This window comes from Molothrus ater, chromosome 3 (assembly GCF_012460135.2).
Source record: "Molothrus ater isolate BHLD 08-10-18 breed brown headed cowbird chromosome 3, BPBGC_Mater_1.1, whole genome shotgun sequence".
Lineage (NCBI taxonomy): Eukaryota > Metazoa > Chordata > Aves > Passeriformes > Icteridae > Molothrus > Molothrus ater.
The window spans coordinates 87,156,205-87,167,033 of record NC_050480.2 but is presented as its reverse complement, the minus strand read 5'-3'; the positions used below and the strand labels follow the sequence as shown (position 1 = coordinate 87,167,033).

The following is a 10,829-nucleotide window of genomic DNA, read 5'->3' as shown; positions in this document are numbered from 1 at the left end:
TCAGGAGCAAGAAACACCAGCTCATATTGTGGACTACTTGTAAGCGTGGTGGTTTGTACTGTTGTTACGCAATGTATGTTAGACCATTTCCTATCTCTTTTTTGTCCTTCTGCCATATGGTCAGGCTGACACGTTTCTCTGGCAATTGTATAACTTTAACAGTTCAGTAATTCATGGAGCATTTGATAGTTTACTTCCACTAGAAGTCATAAATCCACACAGCTTCCATAGCTGCCCAGAGGCACGGCACACTCCAAATGCATACTGAGAATCAGCATCAATATTTACAGACTCGGAGCAGCTGATAGATCTTTGTTAATGCAATTAATTCAGCTGCTTGTGTGCTCAGCTTTGGACTGAGTGGTGGAGTTTCTGCTGCTTTATTCTTAGTAGTTAGTCAATAACCTGTATTCCAGGTTAATAATAACGTGACCACCCACAAATAACAATTCCAGATTGGTATTTAGAAACAGCACATCTGTTACATCTGCTTGAGCCTTTTAGGGTTTATGGCTGGTTACTGCACAGCTGTGATGTCATTCCTTTCCCAGGTGGAAGGAGTAGCATAGTGGGATTTGGCATGTCAGTTACTGTCCCAGAGGCTGTTCCTTGCCCTTCTTGTGCAAACAAGGTGAATGATTTACCACAGTGTGGCAGTCCCCGGACAACTGCAGCTAACTTCAAAATCTTCAACACACAACCTTGTGTGTTGCCCAGTGAATGGGTCCTTCATCACCTTAGGTTATCAGTATCAGGGGTTTTCCTATTTCCTTGAAAGAGCTGTCTGGCACTGGCAGAATCCTACAACTTCTGAAAAGTGTTAGTTTTTAGTACCTTGTCTTGGAATATTTTGAATTATTTTAATGTGATTTTCAGATAATAGCTACTCATCTTACTCAAGAATGTGTAAGGGAAGTACAGAATATCTGTGCAACAAATTGTAACTTATATAGAAAGGCCCAATGATCATTTTTAATTAAGGCAAGCACAAACTGAAAGTAGCTGCCTGTATGTGAGCTACAGGTGTCAGCTGCTGTATAATCAATGGAGATGCATTCAGCAGATCTAAAGATTAAGGTGACTTTTAACCAAAACTCAAGAGGGTTTTTTTGGGATATTTTTTTTTGGTTGGTTGGTTTTGGTTTTTGTTTTTTTTTTTTGTTGATGGTGTTTTTGGATGGTTTGGGGTTTTTTGTGTTGGTTTTTTGTTTGGGGTTTTTTTTTTTTTTTTTTTGTGTGGGAAGGTTAAGGTAACTAAAATCCACTCAGAGCTGACAGAGTTTTTTTAATTAAAAAAAAAAATCTTATGGCAAATTTTAATTCTATGTTTGTCATTGTTCTTCTCACATAATTTAATGCTACATAAAATCTCTTGTTCATGTGAAATGATAAAATGATACCTGAGGCTTCTTACTCCTACTCTTCTTTGCAAATAAAAGACAATGTTTCCAGAAGGATTCAGGTTCATATACTTGATATTTCTGACGTTGGCTTTTTTAGTGAAAGGAAAAGTCTTATTTACTGTAAGTTTCTGTGCGTTACAAGTTGGGGCAATGTGTGTTGACATGATAGAGATGCAACGAAGCTGACAAGTATGATAATGAAAGAAGCACTAGCTAGTTGTTGTGAACTATATTGATATACTGCCCTACAGTGAAAAGTAGTCACACAAGATGCAGAAACTAATAAAACACTGTCCCTAGAGCCAGACATTGTAATTAGGAACAGCTATTCACACTTTAAAACTGAACATACTTTTTCCCATAATGTGTATTTGGATTATGTTTATTAAATTACCCCAAACATCCCTATTTATTTTAGTAGCATGACTTGGTTCTTACTGGAATTGCTCAAGGGGCAACTCTCAATTTTGATTTTTATTTAAGTGAAGTTTGGGCAAAATATGTTCCAAATGTACTTTGTTTTAAGTACACCTACAAAGCACTGTGGCTTGAAGAAAACATACTACTGGAGTGTACTGAGCCTGATTCAAATAGGAAGTGTCAAGTGGATGCAAGGTGTGACAAATGTAATGATGCAGCTTTGGCTTTAACTCTGGGAAAACTGGAGTCATCTGGAAATTTTATTAAGTGAGGCACTCTGAGCCATTAGGATATGATTAGAAGATCTATTTTAAAGGGTTTTTTTTCATCGTCGATGTATGATACAAACATCTTTGTGAAGGGGAATGCTATTTGTGTTCTTTCAGTAATTAGGGCACGAAGCACAGAGCAATTAGGGCCCGAATGTAGAAGTGCTTACGCTGACATCTGAGCACTGCCATCCACATACCCCAGCTGGTTGCTCGGGGTATGCAGCAGCTCGGTACGAACGCGCTGTCTCTGCCGTGCTCTGGGAGAGGTGCAGGTACAGCAAAGCAGCGACAGCCTCCGTGTGCCTGTCCCCCTGGAAACAGAGGGCCCCCCGTGCCCAGGGGATACTTCTCAGGGCACATGGAGCCAATGCAGCTGGGTTCTACATCTGGCTTTGAGGGACACCTCCCAGCTGCCATAAGCAGCAAGGAAATGGGCTGTAGCCATGCAGCTGGCTACAGGAAGATGGCCAAGGAAGATCATCCTGTTTAATGAAATAAAGGAGATCAACAATTCATTCACCCCTATTTGAGGGAAGATATGGACTGCATATGAAGCTGCAAAATACACATATGGCAAACAAAGCTAGACAAATTTCAGCCTACTGGTAAAACATGTTTTCCTTTTCTTCTTTTCAATGATGATGATGGGCAATGAGGTGAGGTGAGTAATTTCCCTGAGGATGTGGCAGGATTTTCAGTAGCTTTGTATAATTGTCTTCATAGGCAGCAGTTCCCCCTGTAGCTAGGGACTTGTTTAAACAGGTCTGTGTTTGCTTGCAGTCATAAGAAACCTCCCCGGCAGCACTGGGGAAGGCTTTACAGATTCACACATCTTTCCTTTCCTAGCACTGGCTGTGTGGTATCACTGGCCTGTCTCTCATTTTATGTAGGAACCAAATGAAGTTTAAACTTCAACAGCTATATAGCAAGAATAAAAGCTGCTAACTCCCCTCAAAGCAACGGTGCTTAAAACACCAGTTTTATGAGATACTGTTTCCTGCTTAGTATCTTTCAGGGAACCAGGAGCTCAGGATCATGTCGGGGAAGCCCAGGCTTACCTACTTGAACGGAAGGGGCCGGATGGAACCCATACGATGGCTGTTGGCAGCAGCTGGTGTGGAGGTTGGTTGACATTTCCAGTAGAGTGTTACAGACTGGTGTTCTCTACTTTCCTCAGTGAGGGACAATTTAGCATGCATGTGGCAAATAAAAGCTGCATGAGGGTGGCTAAATTCTTTTGTCCAATGGCACTGCATGTTTGTAACTACCTTGTTCCCTGGTTGATACTTGGGCTGCAAACTCAGTGGCATTCAGAGTTTATTAGAAGTCGTAGCAATCTCCTGATGTGATTAATCATAAGGGAACAAAATGGGGATTTATTTAAAGGGCCTTTATTAATCATAAGTTATCTAGCTGTGCTAGCAGTCTTATTAAGTTTGCAGTTGCAATGTGTGTATGCTGGGGTGGGGTTAGAAATATTTGATGTGCCTTGTGTTTCCCTTGGCATTGGCTCCAACCTGTCTTGTTTCTGTAGATTCCTGCACACTGTTTGAGCTTGGTCTTCAGTTATTTCTGAATCAGTGCACTGATGCAGAAGTGTCCAGGCCCTCCTTCTGCTCCCCATCAGCTGCCAGGGTGTGTGAGGGATCCTTGGGACATCTGCACCTAAACAGTGCAGCTGCAGATCTGGCCCATTACCTTTTGCTTGACTCAGTAATTCTGGGCATGGTTATGTGCTATCACTTAACAGAAGAAAAATGTTCAAATACAGCAGCGTGACATAATTCTTACTCCTTTTTCAGTTTGAAGAAGTTTATTTGGAAACAAAAGAGCAGTATGACAAGTTAATCAAAGGTAAGATTCCTGACACCTAACACTTAGTCCTTCAAAATAATTGTCCAGCCTAGCTAAACTTATGGTTTGAAATAATTTACTTAAACCAGTGGGACTTCTGGGTGCACACCTTGAATAGTGCAATACTAGCTTTGAGTAACCTGCTATTTCCAGTGCTAAATAACTGGTATAAGCTAAAAGTTAGAGCTTCTGTGATTGTGTTTATTCTAGTACACTAAACAAGCAAACACTTCTACTTAATACAACTTACTTCCTATGCTGTTGAATGGTACATTCCAGCATGGTACCTTGCACATTTTTGGTTCAGGACAAATAGAACTCCCTGAGCCTGAGATGGGAAGCTTCCCCTAGTTAAAAAGCATGGAGCCAGCAGGGAGACCTGTGGAAAGCCTGGCATGGTCAAAGCAGCATGCCACAAAGGCTTCATGCCAACCTTGGGAGCAAGACCAGTTCTTCCCACACACCAGTGCAAAGCCCTAGCCACTGCCCTTGATATCTGGTCAGAGTAATCCAGCAGTGAACCCCTCTACAGACACCCTGGAAAGAGAAGACCTTCCTGCCAGAGTGGAGAAGGAGTTGGGATAGTGAGGAGCAGCAGAGAGAGTATATGCCCCACAGTTTACCTGCTGCCCAAGACAAGTGAGAAAAACCTCAGAGCAGGCTGGGCTTGCCAAGCTATACAAGGAGGCTTGGAAGAGGTCTTGCCTGCATTGTGGCTGAATGCAGAAAGAAAAAACTGTGTCTAAAGAAATTCTGACAGGGAAAACTAAAGTGAACAAAAATAAATAGAAGTGGTATTAAGTAGATAAGAATTAAATTTGCAGGTCCAGTTTGCTGGGACTCTTACAATGTGGGAGGACAGCACAGTGTACAGAAACCAATTATAGCTCTAAATGTAAGAGCACAGGTACTGAAAGCCCAAATTTCTATATCTTTCACAAAACTGGGTTATCTAGAAGCAGTGATACTGTAACCAGGATTGTATCTGAGCTTATTGATATCCAGAGAGAAGAATTAAATGGTGGTGAAAAGGATAGGGAAGTTTTATAAAGATCAAGCATTTTATATCTATATATTGAGCTTAAGATGGTGAGAACACAAAGAAAAAAGGTGTGGTTTAATAGAATGGGTTGAAGAAAGATAGATAAATTAGTCATCCTGATAAAGGAGCCTCTGGAATGTTGCCAGTTGTGCAGGGCAGGACTCAACAGGAGTAACTCCACATTACTTCTCCCTTAAACTTTTCTCCTCTCCCTACCAATATGATTTTTGACAGTTTCCTGTGTTTAGACTCTACCACATCGTTAGACTGGCCCAGGCATGACTTTGGCCTGTGCCAGCTGATGATCCTCCAGGCAATGCCCCAGCAGTGTCAGGATGATGCCTGGGCCAGAGGCTGTTCCCAACAGGCAGCTTGCAGAGAGACAGCTGTTTTGGAGGCAAAGAGAATTAAATACCCTTGGCCTGTGCAGACCTGTACCTCTTGGCCTGCGGGATGACTAACCTGGCTCAGTCTGTGCAGCCAAAGGTTGCCCAGGTGCTACGTGGGTATCAGTGAGCTCTGCTGGTTGGTTACAAATAGCAGGTGATTGTTTTTTGATGTGTGCTGCACAGACCACCTTTGGAGAGAACAACCCAATCCCTGGAATTACGGGTAAACTCCTTTTAATCCTGCATATGTATTCTGTGCTGTGGTTATGTGAAGTGGTTCTCCCTACAAAATGAGGGAGGAGAGGCAGTCCACTACTGATTTTAAGAGGGACTCCTCTTTTCTGTAGATAAGAAACAAATGGTGTATTCAGTCATATTTGCTGCGTTGCTTTTGTCAAGGGCCAGAAAGACAAATGTTATTTTTCACTTCACATCTTTCTGCTGAAAAATATCCTTCCAGATCTATTAGTTTTGCTATTCTATTGTTTCTGCTAGATAGGTACCAAGTAATGTTTCTTCCTTAAGATGCAGAGGTGTGTTCTGGAAAGACAAGAACACACATGATCTTTCTGTGAATGTTTACAAGAAGCAAATACAAGCTATTTGTTGCTGCAGAGATAACTACTCTTTGAATTTCAACTGTAAATTAATAATGTAGAATGAGTGAAGAATATTAATTCTAGCCTAGCAAGGTATTTTAACAGCTCTGAAGAAAAAGGCAGGCAGATGTGCTTGTTGAAATGAACTTTCATATCTGAAAGAAGGATTCACCAAACAGATACAAATTGAGCAATTAAAATAAATCATTGACTTTGAGTAATGCAAGTGGCAGCTGCCTATTTGGATTTGGAGTTCTGCTGTGATTATACACAGGGCAGGATTGTTTTCTGGATGCCATTAGTGTGTAGATGGAGGAGGGAGTGTCTCCAAAAACAGTGAATTAGTCCAACAGAAAACTGGTCTAGAATAGACTGACTTTGCAATGCTAAATCTCTGTGTGTACTTAGCTCTCAGAACTGCCTCACTGAAAGCTCAGACAATTGCTCCTACCAGCACCAGCAGAAAATGGGACTATAAAGATGTTTCTATATAGGCCTAAATTGTTAGAGAATGGCACTGGGACTAGGCCTGTAAAATCTATGGAGACACTCAAACTCTGGTCCTGAAGTGACTGTGTGAAACTTATTCAAGCACCAACAGCTATCACAGGCTCTGCCTTTAGCTCTGTAGCTTCAGGATGTTTAAAGGGACCTAACCCCTTGTAATCCTGCAGCTTGGTCTTGCTGCAGTACTACCTGTGTATGTCCCTGTCAGGGAATTGATCTGCATTCAAAAGAATTGGATTTTTTTCAAGTTCAGATTTACTAGGTATCTTCATTCTCCTCCTGTGCCTTGGGTTGGAAGTGCTGGTTCAGGCTTTTCCTGCCAGCATGGGCAGTCTCCAGAAGTGCAGAGGTGCAGGCAGGGCCAACTCCCACCAGCCACTGAAGCTCTGTCAATGCTGTCAAGCCCAGGGCCCAGCTGTTCTGTGGTGACTTTGCAGGAGTGTGATGCAGGCTGTTTGATCCTCCCCACAACGTTAGTTGAGTGCTATGAGTTGTACAGTTAGAGCAAGACATCAGTGGTCTACACTGCAAGAGAAATGTGCTCAGTGTCTCCTTCTCCTGTGCACCTTGCAGGAGGAATTAACAGGCTTTCCTTCACCTCTCCACCCTAGATGGATTCCTGCTCTTCCAGCAAGTGCCCCTGGTTGAGATCGATGGGATGAAGATGGTGCAGACCAGAGCCATCATGAGCTACATAGCAGGGAAATACAATCTCTATGGGAAAGACTTGAAGGAGAGAGCCCTGTATGTAACACCTCCTATCACTAACAGAGCAGTCAGTTATTTGATAGCTACATTATATAAACCAAATTCAATCCTGTAAACCCCATATAAAGGCATCAAAAAGGCTAACAATAAGATTTAACCACTGCTTCTGAAATGCTCCTAACAGAAACAGGCTTCTTTTCTTTTAGAAAAATATTCAGGTTTCGTTCATGCTTAGTTTTGGCTGTGAAAATTGGCACTATATTGGTGATATAAAATTCCTGTAAGTTGCCTTAGTTAATTGGAAAACAGATGAAATAACTTCTGTGCTTTTTTTCTCCCATCTTCCCCTGACCAATAGGATTGACATGTATGTGGAGGGAATATCAGATCTGATGCAAATGATTTTGATGTTTCCTTTCTCTCCACCTGATGCAAAGGAGAAAAATCTTGAGTCAATTAAGGAGAGAGCAACTAACAGGTACTTTCCCGTCTTTGAAAAGGTAAGCGACAGCAAGTATGTGTCTATCAAATTATCCAAAAAAGAATGTGTTTGTAGTGTAGGTCAGTTCCCAATCCTCAGCTTTTTTGGCTCTCAGAAAAGGGGAAATAGAGCAGCACATCTTCCTCTCTTTGTTTGCTTGTGTTGTCAAGGCTGTGGTATTTGAACATCGTGAAGCAATATGTTCTCAGCTGTACAGAAAAACTTTTCACTAAAAGTTTTTGGGATTATTTTTCTTGAAGGAGTAGTTCTAGACTTATATTTGTTTGAAGCCCATCTCTCCGCCATATTTAATTTCATTTGGAAAAGTTTCAATGCAAATGCAAAACTTCCTCATACACAAATCCTGTAGAAAGGAGTACTTTAGTAAAACTACAGTCAGAGATTTATAAAACAATAAACCCAACCCATATGATTCATGCATCTGGCAATATTTCCCACTTTTGTAATATTGATCTAGTTTTCTTGCAAAACAATAATAAAGGCTGAACATCACACAGGTTCTTAGCACTAAAATAGTCTGTTCCCAAAATCAGGGATTTTCTTTAGTTAGTTGTTGCAATTCTGCATTTCTAAGTTTGCTTCCTGATATCAGCATTGGACATCACTTCACATGAAACATGTAAATGGAAGTTCTGTGAATTCCTTAAATTGCTTGTTGCTTCCTCCATTGTCCCTGTTTCTAATTCTAGGACTGTTACTAGTCTACTGAAGCACGTGGTTTTGTTTTTGTTCCTAGTGCCCATCATCATTCATTATTACTTAGTGACCAAAGTTTGTAGTCTGTGTATTAGAACACAAAATGAACAAAACTTCATTTTTTCCCAGCAATAATGAAATTTAGGCTCAGCTTCAGCTGAAAGGTCCACCCTGAAATTTCAGATAGAATTGCTTCTCAGCTCTGCAGCTGTGCTGTGAGGTTTAGCTGCCAAGGATGCCCATATGCCCCACTCTCATCTGCAGCCCATGTTTTCTTGTCTTCTCCAGGTTTTGAAACAACATGGCCAAGACTTTCTTGTGGGCAACAAATTCAGCTGGGCAGATGTTCAGCTAATGGAAGCCATTTTAGCAGTGGAGGAGAAAGTTCCTGATGTGCTCTCAGGGTTTCCTCAGTTGCAGGTAATTTAATTACTGAGCATGCTGTATTCAGGAGCTAGAGGTCAGTCCTGAAGTAATCATCTCCCCATGCTGGATAATCACATTTTTGTGGCTGGAATTCCTCTCTTGCTCTGTTTTTTAATTATTTCAATCTTTTTTAGGTGTTTAAAACCAAAATGAGCAATATGCCTACAATTAAGAAGTTCCTGCAGCCTGGCAGCCCAAGGAAACCCCCACCAGATGCCCATTATGTAGAAACTGTGTTGAAGGTTTTTAAGAAATGAAATCCTTGCCACCTTTGATGAGACCCAAAATGCTGGGAGAGCAGGAGAAAGCAGAACAGCAACCCCAAGCCCTAAACCAAAGGAGAAGGAAGCTCAGCAAATTAGTATTGTTTTAATTAAAACCAGTGCTAGAGGAACAAAGCAACCCGTACCAGAAATAAAGCATTCTGTTACACTGGCAATGTGACAGCAGCTTTTTCTTTATTGATATCAAATGCTTGGCAAAACATGAAAACAAAGGGGTATGGAGGCAAAGAACTATTTGTAGGGTTGGGAATTTATTAATTTGGAAAAAACAATGCAGTGTTAGTATTGTCAGAATACAACTTGTTGGAGAAGATATTTTCTACATGAAAAGAAGCTCAGAGTAAGAGCTGTGGAAGAGAAGAAAGAGAAGATGTGCAGCACCACTTAGCCTTTAAAGAAGTAGACTTGTTTCAAATTTCCATTCTCAAATTTAAAGCTTTACATGAATTGGATTTTTAAGGTCCCTCAGTAAAGTTTTTGCAAAATTTTTTTTTTTTTTTTTTTTTTTTTTTTTTTTTTTTTGCTGATTACTTTTGTCTATAAATCAGGTATTTCAAACCTGAATGATCATACCAGCTACTCCCAAGCTGCTTACAAATATATTACCTCTTGAGAGCAAAGTGTTGTGAAAGCAAGGTGCAGTCTGCTTTGCAGACTGTGGCAAGGCAGAGGGGGTTTATTTCTACACCTTTAGGACAGAACACAGAGCAACAGATACTCGCAGTACATTTAATTTCAAATAAAAATATTACAACAGACAAAAAACAGCCTTGTGAAGTGGCCTGATGCAACAGAGAAGCAGCTGCTTAGAAGGAAACTGTGTTCCAACAACTGTCAGTAACCAGATCTGATGCTTAATAGTCTATGACATGAGCGAAGAAAAAAAGAAATTAGAAAAAATATGGAAAAATGAACCTGAGGGAGACAACAGAAGAATAATATTTCCCAAAATAGCTCAGTGAAGTGACATTTCTGAAAGTCAAGTTATGAGACAGACTATATTGGACTTAGTTGCCTGAAATCTCAATGGATACTTGTGACAGAACAAGAAATGTCAGTGTTGGCATTAAATCACCCTCTGAAGAGGGTGCTCCTCTCCCCTACCTCTAAGGGAAGGCTGAAGGGACTGGCTTCATCAAAACTTTTAACTATCTCAGTTGAGACACAATCATTCTTGAGTAGTTCAGCTGTAACTGAAGAACATGCTGAGGGATTCCTCCTGAATTTGGACCTACTGGAAGGCGACTAGACAGCTAGACCAGATGCAGGTGTCTACAAAGTTAGGTGAGATGGGTTTTTCTAAGTTGTCTACACTATCATTAACTTTTAGGCTTGAACTCGTGTTTCCCTACCAGGTGATCACTAGACTCAAGGATGTCTCCTAGAGTTTATCAGGGGCAGGCCTACAAATGTCAAATCCAGACAAGTTACCTAAAAGGGAGTTTGGGTTTGTGAAACAGCCAGATGCACATTGGTGCACATGTCACTGCATGAGAGCTTCAGTCTCCTACATTATCCTAGATTCTGTGTCCTAAGTCATGTGTGTCCAAAAATGTGAGAAACACTGTTTCCAACAGTGTCAGAGGCTGGATGGAGGACCTTCCCAAAATGTAAGGAGGGGGCAGAGGGACATAGAGCCCTAACCAGAATGGGGAGCTACAAGAGGTGCTCTCAGTCAGGGGTCCTCTTTTGTGAAGCCTGGCTCCCCTTATGTGCCATATGGGATA

At 41.1% G+C, this 10,829-nt stretch overlaps 1 protein-coding gene across 1 annotated transcript; it reads left to right on the top strand.

Annotated features, from left to right (window-relative positions):
• Positions 1 to 3,109: 3,109 nt before the first annotated feature.
• Positions 3,110 to 9,262, top strand: LOC118685002 (glutathione S-transferase-like). Its single transcript, XM_036380331.2, has 6 exons — positions 3,110 to 3,217; positions 3,898 to 3,949; positions 7,098 to 7,230; positions 7,553 to 7,694; positions 8,681 to 8,812; positions 8,953 to 9,262. The coding sequence occupies exons 1-6, from the start codon at positions 3,131 to 3,133 to the stop codon at positions 9,073 to 9,075; spliced, it is 669 nt and encodes a 222-aa protein (XP_036236224.1). The 5' UTR covers positions 3,110 to 3,130; the 3' UTR covers positions 9,076 to 9,262.
• The last annotated feature ends 1,567 nt before the right edge of the window (positions 9,263 to 10,829 follow it).